The sequence below is a fragment of the Sesamum indicum genome, linkage group LG8 (assembly GCF_026168435.1).
Source record: "Sesamum indicum cultivar Baizhima isolate 11 linkage group LG8, ASM2616843v1, whole genome shotgun sequence".
Lineage (NCBI taxonomy): Eukaryota > Viridiplantae > Streptophyta > Magnoliopsida > Lamiales > Pedaliaceae > Sesamum > Sesamum indicum.
The window spans coordinates 26,799,304-26,823,856 of NC_142664.1; the positions used below are offsets into that span (position 1 = coordinate 26,799,304).

A 24,553-nucleotide genomic window follows, 5' to 3' on the forward strand; every position below is an offset into this window, starting at 1 on the left:
AGAGACAGAATTGAATGAAGGATTGCAAATGACTGAATGTGAAATCCAAAAGCAAATCTAAGGAACTACGAATGAGTTTGTCTTGTGGGTGGAAATTCTGGTTCAGGCTCATTACCGGGAGCTAAAAAATTCAGTTGAACCAACTGGATTATGATTAGGGCCTTTTTATTTAAGGGTTGCCATGGCAACATGGTGAAGTTTAGCAAATGGTTGATCTAAATCAATCCAAAGTGATGTAATGAACACGAGTGATTCCTGTGGTGCACTCTCCTATAAATACTAACAGAAAACACATAGAAGCAGCGCTGATCTTCACAATGAGATTTCTAACCCCATATAATGCACACCATTGGATCAAAAGGGTATGTTTGATCTAGGTTCTTTCAACTCACACCATTGAGTAGCTTTCAGGTTTGTCAGGGAGCTAATCACCCTATGTGTAGCAGCCACTCAGAAGCTTGTTGGTTCCCTGTCCAGCTGAAGAGTAATCAAAAGCGAAAACATGTATTTCAAGTAAATAAGAAACTTAATTCAGGTGAGAAAAAATGCGCATCTCTGGTTAAAAGGATATTCTCAATATAATACATTACAAACATGATTGTGAGATATGATGAATAATAGTTGGTGAAACTACTGCCTATTTTGAATCAGGGGGCTCACTTATCCCCAATCGATGAAGGGTAGGGGTGGATATCCACCCTCTGGAGGAGGCCACAACGAGGGAGGTAGATTTTGCAATGATGTTCCCATTTGATTTCCAAGAAGTACAGCTGCAAGAAATGGCTGTACCTGATCAATAAGAATGAAAAACAAGCACCGAAGTAACTCTATATCAACATAAATGTTGAGAGAGTTGAAGGGGAAACAATAAACTTGCCAGGCAGAGAAGCTTCTACATGTATCGTACTACCAGGAATACCACGAGATTGGGCATTACTAACAGAACTTGTTCCTGAAAGTCGAACCAAATATTTTCACAGCATGAACATCTAAACATCTAGGTAAAAAGTGTAAGGAAATAGCTCAAGATGAAACCTTCCATTCCTTGGGTATTCATGTTTTCCATGTTCTTCTTGGGATGATAATATTTGCAAGAATCTCCATACCGGCAGGAGCCCTTTGGATTGAGAAAAAGAAGTTTGTAATCAGATTCAGACAACAATTCGCAGCAACAATAACCTGAAGTGAAACTAGATGAGAACACGAAAATTGATGGAGATACTCCCTTGAACTATTTTCATAGGAAATACCTGAGGGGATATTGTTGCATTCCAAAGCTCAGGAATTTTACTACTTTCTGTTGATCATCATATTAATTTAACAGAAGAAAATTATGGATAGTAGTCCTGCACCCTTCTAAATTTATGGAGTCTACTATGAACAGGGGATGAATATTTCATTGTGATATCATGTCAAAAACTTGAAAAGGACCTTTCTGATTCTCGAAGAATGAGGGGCAGGGGGATTGATCGAGAAAGATCTCTTGTTCTTATTATAGGATCGTGATCGGATCCGCATATGTTTGGTAATTCTCCTTTGAGAATAATAAAAAATGGAAAGTGTTCAATTGGAACTGGCAACTGATTCTTCCAAATATGTGACCTAGTTGAACTATCAGTTCCCCTATTATAAGTCGGTCGCATATATAGTCAATTGACATGTATCCTGTAATATAAGGGTGCGCTGCTGTTCACTAGTGTACTAATGTATACGGTCAAATGAAACTCAAAAGAATTCCATTCTGTGCTAATATACCTTTTCTCATGATAATTGAACCTCTACAATCTTATCAGCAACAAGAAAATCAAATGTAAGGATTTTTACAGAAGGTGCTATCCAACTTTTCTTAATCGTAAAGGTCAATAGGCTGGTAAGGTTTTACCGTAAGGACAAACCGATTGCAAACTCCTTTACCGACAGACCGCGGGTCCTGGACCTGATCCAAGCCTACTGAAAAGCACAATGACGAAATCAATTATTGCACGCTCACAATGTGTTTGTGCGTGAATGGAAGTTTTCGAGCTGGAAATGAGATACAGACGTTGGGAGGAAGAGCGGAGGGAGTCATACCAGAGAGCTTTGGCTCTCTGGTGGAGGACGCCTTGGAGGTGGCGCCGCCTCGCCGCGGGGGTGTCCTGAAATTGTTTGTCGCAGTAGTCGCAGTAGTATTTCCCCAAAGGCATTTTTTCTGAATGAAATTCGTAGTAGATGGTTTTTTATAGGTTTCGTTTGTGGAAGAGGAAAAGGCTAATTGTGGATTTTGAAGTCTGCACCCACCAATGTATTTATCGACAAAAGTATACCCAATTACCCCCTATAGCATCTTAGACTAACACCCACCTAAGAAGTTCTGTCTGTAATTTTACAAAAATTATGAGATGTTTGTGTTTTTAAATTTAATTTCAAGAGATATCAATATAATTTGTTTTAAGATAAACGATCATAACTGTTGTATACATAATATATATAATATATAAAAAACAAAATAAAAAATAAAATAAGATTTAAAATAAAAAATTCTACCCGTCTTACCTGAGATGTAAAATGAGAGCTCTCAGCAAGAAGATTCATGTGGTAAAATAGGACCTTCTATTTCAATAGTAAAATAATCAAACCAACATGCTTTCAATAATTGTGAGTCACATAATCTAAAAGAACCAAGTAACTGAGAGTAGCGGAAAAAGCAATAACCCCTGCACTTATTCCACCAGCAATGATCGTATCTCAAAATTCAGGAAAATATATACAAATCCAACCAAATCAAAAGTTTAATACACTTACCATATAAACAATCACTCTTCTAAAAGTGTACACCAACAAATAATAAGTATATTATACTTATTACATAATTAATACAATTTAAATTAAGAATTTTCCCAGAACTTGGACAGGACAATCATTAGTTGCATATGAGCTACAGACTCGTAACCCAAAAATAGAAAAGCGTCCCTACGGTAGAATATGGAAACAATGTAATGATAAGTTCATTTAGATAAATAGACATCATTATCTATATGAGATTACAATTCGCAGGCCATAAAAAAACAGCACAAACATAATATCCGCAATCAGTAAATAGCACTTCCCTTTATCTGCTATTACAAAAACAACACAATACTGATACAGAGCAACAGCAGAAGGAGAAGCGTGGCGATCGTGAAGTACAGGAAGATTAATGGTTATTTTGGTACTTGGAGGAATCATAATCCCAGAGAGGGGCAATGCTTCCTAGCATGCTCAGGAATCAACTTTGTCAGCGTCTCCTCCGGGACGTTCTTCAATTCTGAAAATAAGAACACAACAATTTGAAATGGTATTCTGTGCTAATGAGGACAACATGAGAGGTAAAAGGTTTCGTCCTAGAGAAAGTTTACCTTGAGGCTTGAAGTTGAACAACGGAGGAAGGGAACGACCATTTGGCAGACGGGTGTTTGGATCACGTAGCTCATTGAAAAAGGGATGGGTCAAGGCATCCAACTGTGGTGCAAATTGAGGAGTCAATTCTACTACAAAGCTCAGCACATATAACTCATGAAGGGTCATTGTTATAGACAGTACGACTACTAGAATCAGCAGCAACAGATCAAAAAATGCAAATCTGGAGAAGTTAATTCCAGGAAAACAATCACTTAGGCAGACTACTCCACATTCGAGTAGGATAGAGAAAACAATGTATTAAATACTAACAACTCATTTCAAAGAATATGCTTGTCAAATGGAGGAAAAGATATTGAAAAGGATCAAAAAGAAAATTTTTATCCCTCTCTCCATCTGCCCCATTCCCTATTAGACCTTCATTAAAACTTGTAAGACTTAAATACTTACAGCTGAGCAACGTAGATTAGGGGAGTACTGGAGCACTCTTGAAACAAGATCAATGGCTTCTGGAGGCATGCGCTTATGGAATATCTGGTAGATAAACAATACAATAAAACCAAATTACAAAGTGAACAGAGAAATCAATATAAACATAATTGCTTGCAAGTACCTTGTGCCAGGGATGAGCTTTTATTTCAGGAAATTTGAACTCGGTATAATTAGGATTCATGCATTTTATTTCCTCCCTGGTTGGAGTACCCAAAACCTGAGATAATCAGTTTGATCGTATTTAGGGGTAAAAAAATAATAGGAATGAACATGCCAAAGATGAGAAATGGACGCAACCTTGTCATTCCTGTAAACATAAAACAAGCTTTAGGCTTAATAGATACAACTAGCAAATACTTGTTTGACTTAATTCACAGACCTAAAAGTGAAAATGAACCGTATGAAATTGCAACATCTATAATTGATACTAGTGCGTAAAGGTCCCCCATAGACTCTGAAGATCTTCCCCCTCCCTTCTCAATTAATGATGGATATCTAAGGATTTGAGAAAAGAAAAATTGAAGAGATAGCTGAAGATCCAGACCGGCACCACCCTTCCCTTGATGAGCCAGGGGCTTAGAACAGGTTGGTACACAAGAACAGAAGCTAAGAAAGCCAGATAAATTAACATAGAAAAAAAGGAGTGCACAGTGATGAATGTAGGGGCACACCTGCATATGTGTGTGTGTGTGCGCTGATGTTTGGGTTAATTGTCCATGTGCATGTATGTACATGCTTTCCGCGTGAGTGTGTGTGTGTGTGTGTGTGTGAGAGAGAGAGAGAAAGAGAGAGAGAACCTTAATGATCTCGACAAGCTGATCCACTCCACTCTCACCAGGAAACAGAGGCTGACAAGGCAAAGGCCAAGAATAATGCATATGACGGTAAAAACTCCTTTCCCTATTGTATAATGAAACTAGTAGACTGAAAATGGGAAAGGAAAAGGAACACAGAGCACAACAACCACAATAATAACAATAACTACCTGCCCAAGAAGTAATTCAGCAATCACACATCCAGCAGACCAAATGTCAATGTTAGTTGTATACTCTGTTGCTCCAAAAATAAGTTCAGGTGCTCTATAATACCTAGAGCAGATATAAGAGATATTGGGCTCTCCCTTGACCTGCCAAAATTAAATTAACTTATCAACAGTTCCACTTGTTTAAAGGAAACTTGTCAGAAACATTTTGCATACCAAAACTTTAGCACTTCCAAAATCACATAGCTTAAGTTGGTGGGTATGTGGATTCACCTGCATAATGTCATTCTTCATTAGATAGAGAGAAAATTGGGTGAAAGCAGATCAAAAAGGCCCATTCAAGGAAATTGAAATCCATCACATGAAGCAGGTTATGTGCAAATCCCAGCCATTTTTAGGCAATTTTTACAAACACTTCCAGTCACAGACGAGATACAAGTGGTCCAGTTGGATCTTTTTTATTCCATCAATTAACGTCAAGTAGACTTTCTATTTTGGTTGCCGGAAAATTCACTTGGATGCATCTCTTAAGGGGGAATAAGCTAATGGAAGTGAATATCAAGTTAGAATTCTTTTTGAGCCCCACAGAGTAAATATTAGTTTTTTTAATATACTTCACATTTTTGGAAGACGATTAGAATGAAGAGGGAATTCATAGACCAGCATCTGAGCAAGAAACAATAACCTACAAAAAACTAGTGCTAAGAAAAAAAAAAGTTCATGATAATTTAGCATAAAACATTGAAGGATGGTGTAATACATTGGTGTACCACAATGCGGATTCGGAACATGGCTAAAACAGAAAATACTGAACAGATAGTTTTGATTAGCTAACCAGCATAAAGCATCTGAAAAATGTCCTACCTTGAGAATAGACTGTCCGTGGGTCAAAATCTAAGTGTATGCATGCTCAGGGTACCACACCTAACAAGTCAATCAAGAATTACGAAATGTAGTGAGCATGTAATGCAACACGAACATACCAACAAATTTTGAGGCTTTATGTCCCTGTGACATACTCCAAAACCAGAATGGATATAAGACAATGCTCTGAAGATCTGCCAAAAAGCAACATAATAGGTTATATATCCTAACAATATCAATCTCCAAGGTGCTCGCATTTATTGAACTAACATGAGTTTAGAACAAAAACGTATAGGGTTCCCAGAAATCAAACAGAATTGGAGTCCAACTCAGCAAACAATATCTCAAAATTGGCTATGTGGGATACATTCTAGGTAACATTCATGAAAATATTGTGATACCCCACGTCTCATGAACTAAGAACTAATAAAGTGAACATCCTATCATTTTTTGCCAAAAAAACTCAAGTGCATTCACCTGATACCCTTTTATGTTTGTACTTGGAGGTGATTCTCAAGTCTGACTGGTTTGCAGCACTGGGCATGACAATATGGTTGCTAGTTTAATTGTATCTTATCAGTTCATTTAGTTAACTTGGAATCAAAGAAAAATTTATGTAATATGTGAAGCATCCAATGTATTGAAAACAGAAAAAGCGATATATCATGTCTGAACAAAACCTTGAACAAGCTTCAGACTATATGAGGGCACCTAAATGCCATAACAAATTAATGGCACATTGCAAAAAATGTAAGAGAATACAACCAGCATCCACATTAACTTCTAAACATTAAAACTTTTGCAGATGGCAACTAAAAGTGAACCACAAATTAGCGATGTACCTGGTACGCATACAGCTTCACGTATATCAGCGGTAGCCTTTGGTTCAACTTATTATAATGTTTGATAACACGGTGAACAGTTTCAGGGACATATTCAAGTACCAAATTGAGATAAAGTTCATCCTCTTCAGTTGGTGAGAAGAAGCAATGCTTCAAGGACACAACATTTGGATGGTCGAGAAGACACATGGTCTGCAACTCTCGGTTCTTATACCTCTTGTCCTGGAGAACCTTTTTTATAGCAACTGTTTCACCGTTCTCTAAACATTTTGCCTAGCCAGAAAAGGGTAACAAATAATGTTCATTGCAGTTGTACTCACTAATAACATGCATGATATAGTTGTATCCAACCCTTGCAAAGTAAAAGCAATATATGATCTTACTTGGAACACTACTCCAAATGATCCATGTCCAACAACGCGTTCAGCCATGTAACTAATTGTCTGAAAATATCCCCCCAAAAAGGGAAAAGAGTGAAAGTTGATGAACTAAAATCTGAAGCTCAAGGGAGATTGTAAAAATGACATAAGATGGTAGTCATGGGAACAACTATATAACAATCATTCACCTAAACTTGCAGAGAGAGACATGTATCTTCTATGTCTTTAGAGTCAAAGTTAATGCATTCATGCAAAAGTTCCAGTTTGCATATATTGATCTATTGCATGTTAACCTTTTTCCTAAATTCAGAAATATTAAGCACAAAATCAAGATTAACCCTCTCTGGAGAGTCACGTCGTTTGTTGAGTTTTTTCTATTTATAGTCTTGTAAGTTGCTGGGTAACCGCTCTCAACAATCGAACAATATAACTCCTTTTGCAAAACAATATTGAGATCCATAAATAAACCCAAACAATAAGATAGTTGCCACTAGATACCCAGTCCTTTTACTCATAGTTTTTCTTATTATATACTTTTTATGAAGGTCTTTATTTCTAATTAACTTTATTTTTTTTTGTTTACTCTTATCTTTTTCAGTTCTTATTTACATTTTGGGAGTGATTGTTACAAGTAGGTAAGGACAACATCAGATAAAGAAAGTAGCAGTAGATGAAAGAAATTTGCATGTTACCTGCTTGGGCTGGCCATTTCTACCACCAATACTTGTCACTATTACATGGCCTGTCTCAGTCCCATTGCCATCCACAAGTGTTGCTTCTATATCCTATAAAATGAAATACTGTCAGACTTAATCCAAGCACAGTCAGGAGAAGATGAAAACCTCCAAGAGAAAACACTTGTCGGAACACAAGTATTTAGGCTATGCACATACCTTTTCATCTCGGATTTTCATGTCATTCATCTCGTCAGGCAAACTATCCATCCCAACAGCATGGCTGCTCGACTCCCTTAAACCAGAACTAGGTGCTGTACCCACTGAAGCCATTTGACAAAAATAACTAAAAGATTGTAACCTCAGTAAGTCATACACCTAAGGAAACCAAAAATACAATGTTAACGCCTGACTACAAAAATCAGAATTTATATAAATTATTTCTTATCAAACTAAGTTGAAATTACCAAAACAACCATTTAGATAAATTAAGTGTAGTTATTATGGCAGAACGCATAGATCACTGGCAGTGGGTAGAGTTCTAAACTATAAAAATCTCTAGTATGATTGATGGATCCATGAAGAATTGAAGGAAAGCTACCACATCCGTAATAGCATCACTATAAGTTCACATAACAGGGGTTGCCTATGCACCAAGCACCACTTATACTGCCTAAATAATGAACAAATCAACAAATAGCCTCCAAATCCATGAAGAATTGAAGGAAAGTTGGCACAAAATCCTCGCTATAAAATTCACAAAATAGAGTTTGCCAAGACACTACTTAGTCTGCTAGGTAATAACAGTTCAATAAATGTGCCCACCATCATACATGTCGTAAGATCATTTACTTTTTTAAACCAAGAATAAGAAAAATAGTAATCACCTATATGTTAATTTATATACCACGTCCATAATGAGATAAGTACACATAACAAGAATCACAAATAGGATTTAGATGACATAATTCGTCATTATGTCAGATTCAAAAGAAGAAATACATGAAAATACCACATTTCTATTACCATAGATATCCCATTCCAGATGCCAATAAATGACATATATAGTTACTGATATATAATTACAATTGATAACATTCTTCTGTAAGAAAAGAAAGTAATTTGATCACTACAAGTCGTATAACGTAGGATTAAGCAAATAGAGAAAAATGCACAACCATGCTAATAAATATGGCCAGAGCTACAAGAATCAATACCAGAAAGTAAAGAAGTAGAGGGATCAAAACAATGTGATACCACACTAGAAATAACCACTAGAACTAAGGAGTTCATTGCAATACCACCTTTGCTTATCTAGGAAATGAAAAAATGGAAAAGTAAACCTTTCACACAGGTACAGAAAATTATCCAAATTTTATTGTGTTCTTGTAAATGAAAATAGAGGGTAACCTTCTTGAACATTTTCAAAGAAGTTAAAAAAATAACGAAGCCGACAACATAAATGACACCAGCAATTGGAGACTGAATGTAGATAATCTACAACAAAATTAAAAGTCAAGAGAAACACATTGCATGGGGAAAAAAAAGGAGCTCGTTTTACTGCTGTTGCTTACATTTTATGTAAAGAAATCCATAATGTGCAGACTCTACCCAAGAACTGACATTTTCGCAGAGATAATTATGCATTCAATAGAATGTCATAACTAGTTTAACTAGTTTTTTCGCAATAATTAAGGAAGCAACCACAAAATGGTGGGAAGTAAATCAACATAAGATTATGAGAATCTAACTAAAATGTGATGAAAGAAAAGTTCAATTTTGAGGAAAAACAACATTAGTGGTAGTAATCTAGAAAAATGCATGCAATATCCTAGGTCATAAAGCATTAATTCAAGAGCATCAAAATGAAAACAATTAAGGGTAAATTACAGCCACCCTTCGTTGAAGTTTAGCATAATTACAAATACCGTTGTCGTTTAGAAAATTATAAATACCCGTCGATTTTAACATTTGTCTAATAACGAGCCCATTCCGTTAGCCTCCATCTGGTTTCCATCCAATTTTGTGGTGAACTGACCAACATAACCTTTTGGGTTACGAATTATTATTTTATATACTTTTTAGAATTTTCTAAAATATTTTTATGGACAAATATGCCCTATGGATTATTTACTTTACCCACCCTCAACTTTTTTTACATTTTTTCAAACATTTAAAAGATTCAACAAGGGTAAAGCTGTATTTTCCACTACATAATTATTTTCCTTTTGAGGCGGTATTTATAATTTCCCAAACAATGAAGGGATGTAGGTAATTATGTCAAATCTCAAAAGAGGTAGTTTTAATTTACCCAAAAATTAAATAAAGGGGAGTACCTTAGAGGAACAATAAGAAACCATATAAATCTGTAGATTTTTTGCATTGTCCAATTTTGAAGGTATTTCGGAAGACACATCTTAAATCATGACATTTTCTTGTTGTAGATTCTAGGGCTCTGCGGAAGTAATGAAGTTAAGATATTATGGAAATCAGTTGTTTTTACTATAACTTAGTGCACCTGGTTAGAAAGAATGCGCATATCTTTAGAGACTATTACTCACTAATAGTTGCATTTGGCTGAAGTTGCAACTTGCCACTCTTCGATACTGGCTCTAGGTCTATCTACGGTTCTACTTTGCCAGACTTGCAAAGAAATTGGCAAGACAACTTTAATGAATCATTTTTCATGCATTTTGTTTTTTTTTTTTTGGAGAACTTGTGTCCTCTTCCTTGTAACCTCTCTATCATTCTTAATGAAATTCATTTTTTAAGATCAGAAAATATATAGTTGATCATCCGAAATTCCATGGCTTCAATAAGAGTGCTACTATATCAACCAAAAGCACTTATTTGACCACTCATGACCCATGCAGGTTGGATTAATTAAGTTAGACTCATGAGATCTTAGTTAGCTTCAAATTCTGATATTAGCAACCGTGGATTCCATATGACGTTAGGCCTTGGCTGTACAATGATGTGACACCATATTAAATGGAAGATCTTAACTCCACAGGGGTCCTAACATTTAAGCTGCAGATTGATGTTTGGAAGTTGGAACATAAACAACCAGGTTCACACAAATATGCAATCCACAGATTCTGTGTAAAACCTGTAAATCCTAGGATATGTGGATGACCCATCGGAAGCCAATAGTACCAACATAGGAAGCATTAATCATCCTAAATAGCTCAAAAACAACAATCGAGTTATCAAACTTAGACTGCACCATTGTCCGGGTAAGTCCATTTTTCTTCTCCTTTACACCTGAAACACCTTCATGTGGCAAATAGTAAGCCCCTCAACCATGTGTCCATAACTAGTTCTTCTGCCCTTCCAAAAACTACATATATAAGTTTTTGATGAATTCATTCAATATGAGATAACCTATATGAAGAGGCATTATGAAGAAACACCCAGCACAAATACCAAAGAGCAAGAAAATAGAACACTCAAGAGAACCTAAAAATGCAGAACAAAATTAACATATTTCCAATCATCACAGAGCCATATAGTCAGGATAGCATCACCAAATATCAAACGAGATGCATCTAATGAAGCGAAAACGCAAGAAATCCAGCTCAGGATACAAAATAAACAAACAATTACTAAGAAGAAACACCCCACAATTTTACCATACAAATTCAGCAAAGCGATCCTCGGTCCACGCCAGCCAACCCCCCCACCTTCCGCCCCAAATACAAAAAAATCCTAATAATATTCACAAATACACACAAACCATTGAAAAAGAAAAAAAAAACTGGAAATTTTTGAAATTTGTGAACATTAACTTAAAAAACAAAAACTCACCACGAAATCACAATGCTGGCAATGATACTGAGAACGCACCGATAATCATCGGTGACTGACTTTGATGATGAATTTGTGGCATCAGTTACATGACACCACCATCCATAGAAGGAGAGAAATGAAGAGCAATTTAGAGAGAATAAAAAGAAAGAAAACGAGGGAAATCTAAAGAGATACAGAGAGAGAAAAGAGAGGAGAGAGAAACATGGTACGCTTTCCATTTTTATATTCTTTTACGTTTTCTACGTTATTTTATTTTAATAATTTAAATATTATCAATAAGTACATTTTTGGTTTATTAGTTCCAAATATACCCAAATATTTATATAATCTCTCACTTTTGTAACTCCAGCAACCAACAAATAATTTAGACTAAAATGCATTTTACTCCTATTATTTTATTGAAAAAGTTAAAAAAAAAAAACTCTATATTTTCAATATATACTAAAATTATATCATTTTAATTAAAACAATAGAAGTATTAATATAAGCAAATAGTACAATGTAAATATACACCGATAGTTTCAAATGTTTTTTAAAATTATTGTTTAAACGCCATAACTTTTTCTTTTATCACCACCATTTTCTGCCGGAATCTCTATTATAATTTAAAATTACAGTTATTGAATAATGACTATTTCTAACACTAAATTAATTTATTATTACTCGTGTTATTATTTAGAACTAACATAAAAATCCCATTATATCGCACATATGCCTTATAATTCCTCGAGAAGTATGAGAAATAATTTGAGCTTAATACTAATGATCCACTGCAATTGAATATATCGAAGTGGACTATCATGTCTTATAATCTATTTGCAATTGACCACTTCTTTTATATTTAAAAACACTTGATTATTTGAAATGGGCTAACAAAAAAGCTGTCATGTCTGGATTATGAGCTTCCATGAAAATGACTATACAGCCAACTTTCATACTTAAGAGATATTTCTAATCGGTACTTGTAGAATTATGGATATCTATTTGGCACAATTACTGTACATGGAAATCCAGTCCAGTGCCAATTGGCAACTCTGCATTATCTTAAGGCTTCAAAAAACCCCGACGGTCAGGACCCTCCGAACAAGGCATAGCTAGCATCCAAGGAACCTAATAGGTCATGTCAACCCACTTCATCTTCATCATCTTCAACACACAATTTCCATTTTATAATAGGTCTTCTACATATCGGTGTGTTTGCATTGCTTTGCACTTGGCGCCTTTCGCATGCAAGGGGGCAGAGTGGGAAGCTCTGAAGGCTGGCTTTCTAAACTTTATACATAAGGCAGATCGTAAAAGACCCACTTCCACAATTTATTGAACTTCAATCTTGAATCAAGACGAGCCTACCAAATGAGGGGAAACTGGTCGTACCGAAGAAAACCTCAGTTGCAAAAACTGTCCACAGTTCATCTTGCACATTTCCCATGTGAAGTCATAACTGCAGGGGAAGATCTATCTGCTTGCATGATAGGCAAGCATTAAGAATATGGTGATTAGCTGCTTACCCTCCACTTTGAGTTGAGAATTGAGGCACTCGGCCAAGTGGAATGATCAGATCCTTCATGATCTCAAATTCTTCAGCGCTAATCTGAGCACCCTCAAGGACCTAATTATCCATAATAACAATGTTGTAATACCGATCACGAAAGTGAAATGCCAAACAAGACTAGCATAGCAGATAATGCTGAATTTGTAAAATGCTGCACTAAGTATGATTTTTTCCTTTTTCTTTTAGACTATTGAGTAAATATGATTCTAATGCAAATGTCACTAATTTATGTGGCAGTGTTGACGATGGAGAATGCAAACAATAACAAGTGGTGGCAGAAAAAAGAGTACATGAAACCTATTTCTGGAAAAGGTGATGTGGAAATAAAACCATACTTAGTTGGAAACAGGGAGATGCTAAAGTGCTACAGCTTATAAGCACGATACAAAGATAATAGGACCTTCAGCTCAGCTACTCTATTCAGCAGGGTAAATGTTTAATCCCTTGAGTATTTTAACCACTAATGTTGGTCAGATGATAGAAGGATGTTAGATCTTTGTGTTCTCATTCCCCACCTCATTTCTTCTTTATGATTCAAATCTTAACATGATAATACCTATAATGAAACGTCTGGAACCAAAGACAATTTAGTTGGTGATAATGCCTCACCACAGCCTAGGCTGATTGGCTACAAATACTATACATGTTGCTTTTAAAATATCAGCAAAGCAGCCAGAAATCCGGTGTTGTGCTGGACTGTTCTTATCCAGGCACTACATAAAAGTAACACGCTTATATTGATGCTTTTTATTTATGTTCTGACTCCAGAGCTAAAGCCAAGCAAGTAACTAACAAGTCTTACCATTCCAGGAATTAACACAATATAAGATTAAGTCTAAAGGTACCTTCAGAGAATCAACTTCGCGAAACGCTGAAGAGACCTCATGGACATGCAAATGCATGGACTTGAACAGGCTATTTTTACAAGCAGAAAAACACAAATGAACTTCAGTGCCTCACCTTGGGAAGCAGAATTCTCCTACCCATCAAGTATGGTGTGAGTGCAGGAATCCTACTGACAGAAAGAGCATCAAGAAACAAAAGAACAATAACTTGCCACTGCTTCATCCTAAATGCGGGAAGCGGATCAATGAAAGACATTGTATCCAGTAAGCGTCCCTGCAAAATAAAAAATAATAATAATATAATTGAGAACAAATAAATATACCTAATCAAGAAAACAAGACAGGTTAGCATGAAAGAATTCTTCCAATATTATCCCTGTGGGAGTAGGGTTTCTTTGTTAATACAATAGCTAAGGATAATAGACCTCCATGAATCCACATATAAGTTCCATAAGTTTGTATATCTCATCACAGAAAATAGAATGAAAAGCAAATTCTAGAATAGCGAGACTTCATACAAGTAGAAGAGCTATGTTCGAGGGACTTCTGCACCACCCACCCACCCCCCGCGGGCACCCCCCTCCCCCAGCAAAAAAAATAGAAAAGAGAAAAAAACACAGATACACCAAAGAAAAGTCTCCTCTCTCCCTCTTTCTCTTTCTGAATGTGTGTGTGGGTGTATCTCTCTATCATATTCTACATTTACAGCTTTCTTTCAAAATTCTTTCCCTTTTCTTTTCATGTTCTATCGAATTAGCTCAAAATTTGACAGTTTACACTTGTGATTAAATACAAGTATGTTTTTCCACATACTTTTTGCAGATAAAGTCAAGTTGTTCCAAATTACGAAGCAAAAAACTATAAACAAAAGGTTGGTCTTCCAGGGTGGTCATAGACATGTCATATTGGAAATGTAAAAGACCAAATACTAAATTGCAAGGCGCAGTTCAATTACTCCTCACTAACATACGTAAAAATCCAAAAGCATGACCAACTACACAAAACAGATTTACTTTCTGCATTAAGATCTCCAAAACATACCATTCCTTGTTCAATTGTTGACATTGGTATGGGAAGCCTGAGCTCAGCAACAAGTCCTGGCAAGGCTCGAGCAAGGCAGCCAGCAAGAGTTTGCTTAATTTCAGAGGAACGCCCATCGGGCATAACTACTTTGTGCGGATACTCCCTCCCATTGACAGATATGTATTCCTCATGAAAACTTTCTTCCTTTCCATATATATAAGCTAAAGAGGATGATGTTATCCAGGCAAAGAGTGCCATGAACATTGTTGAAAAAGGTGATAACTGAAGTAAAGTCAAATGGAGATTGCCGGTTGGAAATCATTGAGACAGAAAATACAACTGAAGACATGAAATAGCTTATAGTTAAAAGAACTTACTGTTAAGCTAAACCCCTCTGGTGGACTATCATACCAAGAATCCTCAGAATCAAACAGATCAGCATTCGAGAATCCTGGTTTTGGAGGCCACTTTAGTAGAACTGGGTCCGTATCCGTAACATCACCAATCTCTTCATGCTTAGCTTCATCCACTTCATGTGGAGGTGGCAATATTATTACACCTGCCTCAGAAACTGGGTACATACAACAACATGAGAACCTAAATGGACAATAATCTCGAGTAACAATGATATATTACATTTGAAAACTGGTCCAAACCCAAAGTGGACTTCATACCAGCATCAGATACATCATGTTGTCCTGTTGCAACAGCTTCTGCAGCCTGGCTTAAAGCCCTTGCACAAGCTTCAGCAGATGCAATTCTATATGACTCATCGCCCACTTCCTGGTCTGCAGAATGAGATGTCACCAAAGCTCCTTTCCCATCTTTTACTTCTCTAAACTCACAAAGATTTTGCCCATCACCATCAGTTTTCGCATCAGCCCAGGTAACAGAACGTGTTGCTTTCTTCGAATCTGAAGTCTTCAAGGAAGACTTCAGGATAGTAGCACCAGATGCACATTCCTTTCCCAAGCGATGTCCATTTTCTTCCTTGGTGAGATCATTTTGGCTCGGACCAGCAGCAGCTTCTAGTATACTAAGCTTGTCATCTGTTTTAGTTACATGTTTATGTTTATCGGACTTCTTGGATTTTGTTTCCTGAACGTTTGGCAAAGGAGCATCTGGCTTTTCCATTTGGTTGCCTTGACTATTCACATCATTAATACTAACTTTTCCTTTTGATTCTTTATCCTTCACAAGGGGAACAGACTTTGAAATGCTGTACTCATCTTGAGTAATAATAGTACTTGTGAAGTTCAAGTCACTAGATAGAATGTCTGCAACATCAGGTGGATCATGCTTATATTCAGATTCTGTAACATGCACATCGACAGGGTGGTAAACCGACCAGAAACTGGTTTATCGTGAATGACATTTTAAAGATGACAAAGATATTGACAAGAATACAAAATAAAAAGATTACATCCAAGCACACAACTTACCAACTTGTTCCTGTCTTGCACCTTTCTTAAGATTACTTGATTGTTTGGGTTTCAAATTCCGCTCATTCCTTGGAACATATCCATCAATTGCATTTGAGGGACCAATCCACTCCTCCAAAGACACTTCCCCAGCTTCTGTATCTGTTTTCTCCTCAATCTTCAACTCAGACAATCCTAAATCTCCATTGCCCATATCAACAGCAGAGTCCAAACTTAACCCATCAAACAGCTTCAGAACTTCATTAAGTGTTGCTGGATTCAGAGATGAGGATCTCTCCTCCTGCAAACTTGCGGCAAATGCCCGGCTATTTATCAAACAACTACTCGAGCAGTACAAGTAAGTTTCTTGAAGGTCATAAACTTTATGCTCCTTTAATGAGATGCGATATCGCCCCTTCCGAGGTCTCTCAGAAGGTAAAGAGTTGCTACAGAGTGGGTAACCACACATGTTGATAATCGTGCGCTCGGTCACCACATCTTGGTAGTCACTCCTACATATCAATGAACCAGCAGCTGATAGCTGGTTCTCATTGTTGATTCCTTCAAGAAGAGAAAGTTGAAGCTTATGAACTGCATCCTTCACCGTCAATACCTCATCCTTCTTCATCTCCAAATTTGAGTTCCTGGGCCAAGCACTAAACAATGAGTACAATAATTTCTCATCAAAGGAATCTTGAAAATATCATTTGATGATAGCATTTACCGAACTCAATTTGCATTTGGTAAAACAGAATTGCTGAGCAAACTGGACTTCTTACTCCACTACAATTGCCCAAATTTTAACGCATCAATTTCTCTACCATCACAGCATGAAAATTAACTCGTGACATTAAATAATTACAACAAATTACATCATAATTAAGTATTCAACAATTTACCAAAGTTTTAAAGGAACAAAAAATACACACACAAAGAAAAAAGAATAAATAAAATGTGGAACAGTGATTTTTGACATAAAAGAAAAGAAAAATGAGGGGAAAACAGAAGAGAATTAAAACAGCGTAGGCAACATACGGGAAGAAAGAAGAGAAGAATCCATTACCTGACGATGTTGAAGAAGATCGTCGCAACTGGAAGAAGAGAGAAGAGTAGGGTTTTCTCGTTCAGTTTTCGGCTTTTATTTTTTTTCCTTATTATTATAAATAAATCACAAATCATTTTTCTTTTGATATAATTAATTTCAGGGCTCGGCGCGGGCCTTTTATGCTTTACCCACACGCGCCATATCGCGTCTGGGCGCACCGGAAAAAGCGCCTATCGACCACCATTGCTGGTAAATGGCGTACTGTTCGCAAATATGCATTGAATATCCTCTGGATATAAAGCGCCAGGAGCAAAATGATCATAAGTTATTTCTGCATAGTTCGAAAAGATTGTGAGATTTAAGTTTAGGGATGGAAAGTTTATTATTAATTATATATTGATATGTGTAATTTATTTATTTTTATTAATATTATATTTTATAAAATATTAATTTGTATTGTCAGATATTAAATTGAAATATTTAAAACAATTCAAATCATATTTTGCCGATATATGAAACAAATATTAATAATTATATTGATTAACCAGTAAAGACGTAAAATTCAATAAAATTCAATATATTTTGCCGATATATTGATTAACAAATAAAGATACAAGCAAGCAAGAGAATATTGAAAATAATTTCAAATTTTTCTCTACTGAATTCAAGATGATCCACAACTTTCAACACAAAAGTAAAAGCCATCATCCACAAATTCCATAATTAATTTGTGATTGTGGTGCTGAACTCATAAAATAATATTATTGAAGCATAAGTCAAACTTGACGGATGATTGAGGCATTGATTCAACTAGGCCTGTCAATTGGTAGGGCCTTGCCCTTCCCAGGCCCATAGGCTAAGAATACCCAATGCAGTAAATAATATATAGGTCAGACTCGGGTTTTTCAGGTCCACTCCGTACTGACCCATTTTTTTTTTCTTTTTTAATATAGTACATTGTATATATCTATTGGAGACATAAATATTATCTTTCCTTTTAATCTTTGCACAATTGTTTAAGCAACATGTGCAATTCAAACCAATTTGTTGAAACATCCCATTGAAATGTTACACTCAAATCCCAAAAATTTCATCCTACTATTATTTATTTATATAAGTATCGCAACCCTACACTTTGAAAACGAAAAACATAGTTGACATAGTTTTGACAACAATAAACATCCATAATATGCTTTAAGGGGCCACCAACCCTATTTATTCCATCACCCATGCAGAACCAGAGACTCAACTAAATAATAATGTTTTCAGAGTTTTGACAATTAACTTATGATATCCTTAAATCAATCCCGGGATAGTGTTGTTTCTTCAAATCGGTATTATATGACAATAGCCTCATAAAATCAAATGGAAGAAGACTGTAGCTGAGACCTAAAGTGAAAAAAAAAAGTATGTTACTTTTTCAAGGGCTAAACAAATAGTTCACATAAATAATAATAACTCTAGAAACAAAAGATGATAAAGTCATCAATGAGGTACAAGTACACAGACCAACTCAATCTTATCATGGATAATCTATTGACAAATAAATATTCCATTTTCACATGTGAGTTCTCACATGGTAGCAGACATTACAATGACTATTGGATGTGACTTTTCATGTGAATTTATATTTTTTAGTAAATATAATATCAATATATATTTTATTTTTATTTAACTATAATAATTATTATTAAACAATAAAGTATGTGTTTTTGTCTTTTTCCAATATCAAAAAAAATTAAATAGTAAAATAAAATTTTTTAAATCCCAAAAAAATAAAATGTGTGTGTGTGTGGGAGAGAGAGAGACTGAAAAAGAAAGGGAGAACTGAGGAGAATGTGTGAATGAATGAATGTGGATATATTTGTCTTATAATATATTAACTTTATATACGTAATAAGATCATATAAAAAAGTTAACTTCCTAATTTTTTTTAAAGAGTTTATAAATTTCAAAATATCTTATTTTAAAATTTTATAATTTTTTAAAAAAATTTATCAAATACTTTATTAAAATTTGTAAACTCTCTAATATCTTATAAAATATTTTAAAAAGTTTATAATTTAGCAAAATATCCTCTTAATTGGATATTAAAATTTTCCTGTAATTGGAAAAAGGAAAAAGAAAGAAAAATGAAGGTTAGAGAGAGAAAGGTCAGGTATCCAACAAGAGAAAGAGAGAGAGATCGAACAGGCCTTACAAGCTGAGACACGTGGATTCCGTAATTTGGCCGAACATAAAGGGCAATTCAAGTAATTATGCAAACCTATATCACGCCAGACCCCAGAAATATCTGAATCTCCCCTTTCTTATCGAAAGGAAAAAAGGGAAGAAAAATGGGGGAAAAAATCAATGTGATCTATCATTAATCACTTTACTAAATTAGGTTTTAGCATAATTAACCTCGCAATTAAGCTTTCCTAGCTGATCGATCTTCGCTGAAAGGACTTGAGTGTTGTAAGTTTTGATTCATCTCCTTTCTGCTTTCCCTTTTTTTTTTTTTTAAGTTCTAAATTAAGGGCTCTTTATGTTGTGGTTCATCGGAAGTCAAAGTGGAATTGCTTCAATCTCTCTTTTTTTTTTTTTCCTTTTTTGGATAAGAAATGTTGGTAATCCTGGAAACTTCATCTAGTAAAGGAAAAGCAGTCTGATTTGAGTTTTATTCATTTATTTGTTTTTTTTCATTGTTTGAGTGTATTTTTTTAACTTTTCTTTGGCTACTGATTTGTGTTGTAAATTATTGTATTTTAGATTCTCAGTAAAAGTGGTTGCTGCTAAGTTAAAGTATGATGTTTTCATGTGAATCGGTGCTCTAATAGTTATAATTCTTAGTTAGCTGTAGAAATTTATAGGTGAACGGAGCTTCTCAGTTGTGTAATTCTGCTAGATATTTTCTGACCAGAAAGATGTTTAATTCAGGTGGACCTCAATTTTCGAGGGATAGAACTGGAGAGTACTGATGAAACATGTTTCTTGTTTTCTGACAGCTTAATTTGCTGATCAGTGATTTCAGTTTCCACGATAACAAGACCACAAGGGGTCTATATTTTTGTTATTTTCAATGGCTGATCACCGAAATGTCAAAGGTAACACTAATAATGCCAAGGCGTCAGGAAGTGCGGCCAATTCTTACACAATCAATCTTGAAAACTTCAGCAAACGGTTAAAGATGTTGTACTCGCACTGGAGTGAGTTCAAGAATGACCTATGGGCTGGTTCTGAGGTTCTTGCGGTAGCAACTCCTCCACCATCAGAGGATCTGCGGTACCTGAAGTCATCGGCCTTGAATATATGGTTGATTGGTTACGAGTTTCCAGACACAATTATGGTGTTCATGCAGAAAGAGATCCATTTTGTCTGTAGCCAAAAGAAGGTGTCATTACTAGAAGTTGTGAAAAAACCTGCCAAAGATGCCGTAGGAGTGGAAATCACAATGCATGTGAAAGCCAAAAATGATAATGGGACAGCGTTAATGGATAGTATATTTAAAGCTGTCCGTGCAGAGTCACGGTTGAATGGCCATGATACCCCTGTTTTTGGATACATAGCTAGAGAGGCTCCTGAAGGTAATCTTCTTGAGCTGTGGGATGAGAAGCTGAAGAGTGAAAATTTTCATCTTGCTGATGTGACTAATGGGTTCTCGGACCTGTTTGCTGTGAAAGATACTGCTGAGATTACGAATGTGAAGAAGGCTGCTTACTTGACTTCATCAGTTATGAAATATTTTGTGGTGCCGAAGCTGGAAAAGATTATTGATGAAGAGAAGAAGGTATCTCATTCTTCCTTAATGGATGACACAGAAAAGGTCATACTTGAACCTGCAAAGATAAAGGTGAAGCTGAAAGCTGACAATGTTGATATCTGCTACCCACCAATTTTTCAGAGTGGAGGAGTATTTGATCTGAAACCAAGTGCATCAAGCAATGATGACAATCTATTCTATGATTCAACAAGCGTGATCATATGTGCCATAGGATCTCGTTACAACAGCTACTGCTCAAATGTAGCTAGGACATTTCTGATTGATGCCAACTCATTGCAGAGCAAGGCCTATGAAGTCCTCCTGAAGGCCCATGATGCAGCAATTGCTACCTTGAAGCCAGGAAATAAGGCTGGTGATGTCTATCTAGCAGCCCTCTCAGTAGTTGAAAAGGAGGCACCTGAATTGGCTCCCAACTTAACCAAATCTGCAGGAACTGGAATTGGCCTTGAATTCCGTGAGTCAGGCCTCAGTCTAAATGGCAAAAATGACAGGATACTGAAGACTGGCATGGTCTTCAACGTGTCTCTTGGGTTTCAGAATTTGCAAACTGAGACAAAGAATCCAAAAACACAAAAGTTCTCTGTTTTGCTTGCTGACACGGTTATCATTGGTGAAAGTGCTCCGGAAGTGGTGACTTCTACAAGTTCAAAAGCTGTGAAGGATGTGGCATATTCATTTAACGAAGATGGAGAAGAAGAAGAGCCTCCAAAAGTCAAATCTACACCTAATGTTTCTGATACATTCTCATCCAAGGCAAATCTCAGATCTGTCAACCATGAGATGTCAAAGGAGGAGTTAAGGAGGCAGCACCAGGCAGCACTGGCTCGCCGGAAGAATGAAGAAACTGCAAGGAGACTTGCTGGTGGTGGTTCTGAAGGGTCAAATAACGGTCCTGTAAAACCCTCAGGTGAGCTGATTGCATATAAGAATGTCAATGATTTACCTCCTCCGAGGGATTTTATGATTCAGGTTGACCAGAAGAATGAGGCCATCCTGTTGCCCATCTATGGAAAGATGGTGCCTTTCCACATTGCCACTGTGAAGACTGTGTCCAGTCAGCAGGATACCAGTCGTACATGCTATATTCGGATTATCTTTAATGTGCCTGGCGCCCCTTTTAGTCAACATGACCCAAACTTGCAGAAGTTTCATGATTCTATTTATGTTAAAGAAGTTTCATTCCACTCCAAGGACCCAAGGCATATTAGTGAAGTTGTTCAATTAATTAAGACCCTTCGCAGGCAGGTCGCATCCCGTGAGTCAGAGAAGGCTGAGAGAGCAACTTTGGTTACACAAGAAAAACTCCAACTTGCTGGAGCAAAGTTTAAGCCAATTAGGTTATCAGACTTGTGGATCCGTCCAGTATTTGGTGGCCGTGGAAGAAAGCTCAGTGGTACCTTAGAGGCTCATACAAATGGGTTCCGTTATGCAACATCAAGACAGGATGAACGGGTGGATATCATGTTTGCAAACGTCAAACATGCATTCTTCCAGCCAGCAGAGAAGGAAATGATCACTCTCTTGCATTTCCATCTGCACAACCACATAATGGTTGGAAACAAGAAAACCAAGGATGTTCAGTTTTATGTTGAAGTCATGGATGTGGTACAGACAATTGGAGGTGGAAAGAGGTCTGCCTATGACCCCGACGAGATTGAAGAGGAGCAGCGCGAAAGAGATAGAAAGAACAAGATTAGCTTGGATTTTCAGAACTTTGTGAACAGAGTGAATGATCTTTGGGGACAACCTCAATTTAAACCACTGGATTTGGAGTTTGATCAGCCACTGAGAGAACTTGGCTTCCATGGGGTGCCACACAAATCATCTGCATTCATAGTCCCAACATCGAGCTGCCTTGTTGAGCTCATAGAGACACCCTTTGTGGTAATTACTTTGAGTGAGATTGAAATAGTTAATTTGGAGAGAGTTGGTCTTGGTCAGAAGAATTTTGACATGACTATTGTATTTAAGGACTTCAAGAGAGATGTAATGCGGATTGATTCAATCCCTACATCATCGCTAGATGGCATCAAGGAGTGGCTTGATACAACAGATCTCAAGTATTACGAGAGTAGGCTAAATCTTAACTGGAGGCAGATATTAAAAACAATCACCGATGACCCCGAGCAATTCATAGAGGATGGTGGATGGGAATTTTTGAACTTGGAGGCCAGTGATTCAGATTCTGAGAATTCTCAGGAGTCAGATCAAGGATACGTTCCTTCAGATGTACAATCTGACTCCGGCTCAGATGATGAGGATGATGACAGTGAGTCACTAGTGGAGTCGGAGGATGATGAGGAAGATGATTCTGATGAAGATTCTGAAGAAGATGAAGGGAAAACCTGGGAGGAGTTGGAGAGAGAAGCTAGTAATGCAGATAGAGAGAAGGGAAATGAATCAGATAGTGAGGAGGACAGAAAAAGAAGGAAAATGAAGGCATTGGGGAAATCTCGGCCACCAGAAAGGAGACCTGGAGGCAGCCTTCCTAAGAAGGCCAGATTTAGGTAAAAGAACGACAGAGGATCAAATGCTGCTATAAATCTCTGTAATAGGTAATATGTGGTTCATTTGTTTGATCTCTATGGTATTAAACAGAACATGCATTCCTCTGTTATTGAGTTTAATTACAAACTTATGAACTTTATATTCCTATGTTATGGGAGGATGTGAATCTTTTCACCTCCAGATCATTGTACCTTATCCATGTTACCATTTATAATTCAGTTAATATTTTTTTTTTCCTGTGTCTGTCAATCTGATGATTACAAGAACTACATATAGTGGGATCTGAGATGTTTTAGTCCGGAAGTATCAGACTATGTATACATTACAAGTTAAGAACTTCCGCATTTAGTGTGCCACTGAATAATACCAGCTTTCAAAATACTCTGTCTTCCTTGTATGTGACATATATTAAAATGCATGTCTTAATCCATGATGTTTTCGGTTGTGTATATTGATTAATAACCAGGTTTGAGTTGTGAATGAGAATTCATGACTCATACATGGATTCTGAAATTTCAGAAATCCAATATGCTTGGCATAAAAATGCAGTTATGATGGGCAGGGGAACAACACAACTTGGACCATTCTACTTGTTACCAAAGGTCCATGCTAATCCATTCTACCTCCACAACTTGGACCATTCTACCAGAAAGTTGGTTAGTAATCACAGCAACATTGTGTAACCAAGGGTCCATGCTAATCCATCATCCATGCGGTATGCCTGGCCAACCATTTTAATAAGCAGCCTCTCATCACTCAAAGGCTTCGTTTGGCTCGTGCAATTATACACGATAGGACTCACTCTCATGCATAATTCGTTCTTTGATACATGTAAGTGCAATTATACAAAACAGAACTCACTCTCATGCATAATTCGTTCCTTGACACATGTAATAAGAGCCCGTCACAAAACAAAGTTGTAGTATACCAATTTATGGTAGTGTGATTATGAATCCCATCTCTAAACCACAATCCCA

The 24,553-nt window shown here is 36.5% G+C and overlaps 4 protein-coding genes across 14 annotated transcripts; 1 reads left to right on the top strand and 3 right to left on the bottom strand.

Moving 5' to 3' along the window:
* Positions 1-485: 485 nt before the first annotated feature.
* LOC105169405 (C2H2 and C2HC zinc fingers superfamily protein) lies at positions 486-2,333 on the bottom strand. 4 transcript variants are annotated; one of them, XM_088883923.1, is made up of 5 exons: positions 2,042-2,333; positions 1,883-1,950; positions 1,042-1,117; positions 878-949; positions 486-783 (listed from the first exon to the last, which is right to left on the bottom strand). In XM_088883923.1, the coding sequence occupies exons 1-5, from the start codon at positions 2,181-2,183 to the stop codon at positions 638-640; spliced, it is 504 nt and encodes a 167-aa protein (XP_088740049.1). In that variant the 5' UTR covers positions 2,184-2,333; the 3' UTR covers positions 486-637. The 4 variants fall into 4 exon arrangements, with proteins under 4 accessions (XP_088740049.1, XP_088740048.1, XP_088740051.1 ...); XM_088883922.1 differs by having other exon boundaries at positions 878-952; positions 1,036-1,117; positions 2,042-2,328; XM_088883925.1 differs by having other exon boundaries at positions 486-770; positions 2,042-2,327.
* A 634-nt stretch (positions 2,334-2,967) lies between these two features.
* Positions 2,968-11,613, bottom strand: LOC105168988 (shaggy-related protein kinase alpha). 4 transcript variants are annotated; one of them, XM_011089226.3, is made up of 13 exons: positions 11,417-11,613; positions 7,829-7,932; positions 7,628-7,720; positions 6,939-6,998; positions 6,556-6,828; positions 5,833-5,907; positions 5,066-5,122; positions 4,853-4,993; positions 4,665-4,715; positions 3,989-4,084; positions 3,826-3,909; positions 3,375-3,477; positions 2,968-3,283 (listed from the first exon to the last, which is right to left on the bottom strand). In XM_011089226.3, the coding sequence occupies exons 2-13, from the start codon at positions 7,877-7,879 to the stop codon at positions 3,201-3,203; spliced, it is 1,167 nt and encodes a 388-aa protein (XP_011087528.1). In that variant the 5' UTR covers positions 7,880-7,932; positions 11,417-11,613; the 3' UTR covers positions 2,968-3,200. The 4 variants fall into 4 exon arrangements, with proteins under 4 accessions (XP_011087528.1, XP_011087527.1, XP_011087526.1 ...); XM_011089225.3 differs by having other exon boundaries at positions 7,829-7,955; XM_011089224.3 differs by having other exon boundaries at positions 7,829-7,987.
* Positions 11,614-12,249: 636 nt separating this feature from the next.
* On the bottom strand, positions 12,250-17,475 carry LOC105168990 (RNA polymerase II subunit B1 CTD phosphatase RPAP2-like protein). Of its 4 annotated transcripts, none has more exons than XM_011089229.3 (8): positions 17,324-17,453; positions 16,985-17,077; positions 16,282-16,904; positions 15,514-16,152; positions 15,217-15,410; positions 14,858-15,121; positions 13,932-14,090; positions 12,250-13,028 (listed from the first exon to the last, which is right to left on the bottom strand). In XM_011089229.3, exons 3-8 carry the CDS (start codon positions 16,886-16,888, stop codon positions 12,924-12,926), a joined length of 1,968 nt encoding a protein of 655 aa, XP_011087531.1. In that variant the 5' UTR covers positions 16,889-16,904; positions 16,985-17,077; positions 17,324-17,453; the 3' UTR covers positions 12,250-12,923. The 4 variants fall into 4 exon arrangements, with proteins under 4 accessions (XP_011087531.1, XP_011087533.1, XP_011087530.1 ...); XM_011089231.3 differs by having other exon boundaries at positions 16,985-17,043; positions 17,324-17,416; XM_011089228.3 differs by lacking the exon at positions 16,985-17,077 and having other exon boundaries at positions 15,514-16,116; positions 17,324-17,475.
* Positions 17,476-19,594: 2,119 nt separating this feature from the next.
* Positions 19,595-23,811, top strand: LOC105168991 (FACT complex subunit SPT16). Of its 2 annotated transcripts, none has more exons than XM_020695635.2 (2): positions 19,595-19,762; positions 20,225-23,811. In XM_020695635.2, the coding sequence occupies exon 2, from the start codon at positions 20,367-20,369 to the stop codon at positions 23,577-23,579; it is 3,213 nt and encodes a 1,070-aa protein (XP_020551294.1). In that variant the 5' UTR covers positions 19,595-19,762; positions 20,225-20,366; the 3' UTR covers positions 23,580-23,811. The 2 variants fall into 2 exon arrangements, with proteins under 2 accessions (XP_020551294.1, XP_011087534.1); XM_011089232.2 differs by having other exon boundaries at positions 20,293-23,811.
* The last annotated feature ends 742 nt before the right edge of the window (positions 23,812-24,553 follow it).

Coding starts and splice junctions, on each gene's coding strand:
- LOC105169405 (XM_088883922.1), bottom strand. CDS start 2,183: ATGCCTTTGGGGAAATACTACTGCGACTACTGCGACAAACAATTTCAG. Junction 1,951..2,041: donor CCTCCGCTCTTCCTCCCAAC/GTCTGTATCTCA, acceptor TGTGCTTTTCAG/TAGGCTTGGATCAGGTCCAG. Junction 1,118..1,882: donor GCAATCGGTTTGTCCTTACG/GTAAAACCTTAC, acceptor CTCAATCCAAAG/GGCTCCTGCCGGTATGGAGA.
- LOC105168988 (XM_088883920.1), bottom strand. Junction 6,829..6,938: donor CATTTGGAGTAGTGTTCCAA/GTAAGATCATAT, acceptor TTTTCTGGCTAG/GCAAAATGTTTAGAGAACGG. Junction 5,123..5,832: donor TAAAGCCTCAAAATTTGTTG/GTATGTTCGTGT, acceptor GACATTATGCAG/GTGAATCCACATACCCACCA.
- LOC105168990 (XM_011089227.3), bottom strand. CDS start 17,439: ATGATTTGTGATTTATTTATAATAATAAGGAAAAAAAATAAAAGCCGA. Junction 16,905..17,323: donor ATCTTCTTCAACATCGTCAG/GTAATGGATTCT, acceptor TGCTTGGCCCAG/GAACTCAAATTTGGAGATGA. Junction 13,029..13,931: donor GGAGAATTCTGCTTCCCAAG/GTGAGGCACTGA, acceptor ATGGATAATTAG/GTCCTTGAGGGTGCTCAGAT.
- LOC105168991 (XM_020695635.2), top strand. CDS start 20,367: ATGGCTGATCACCGAAATGTCAAAGGTAACACTAATAATGCCAAGGCG.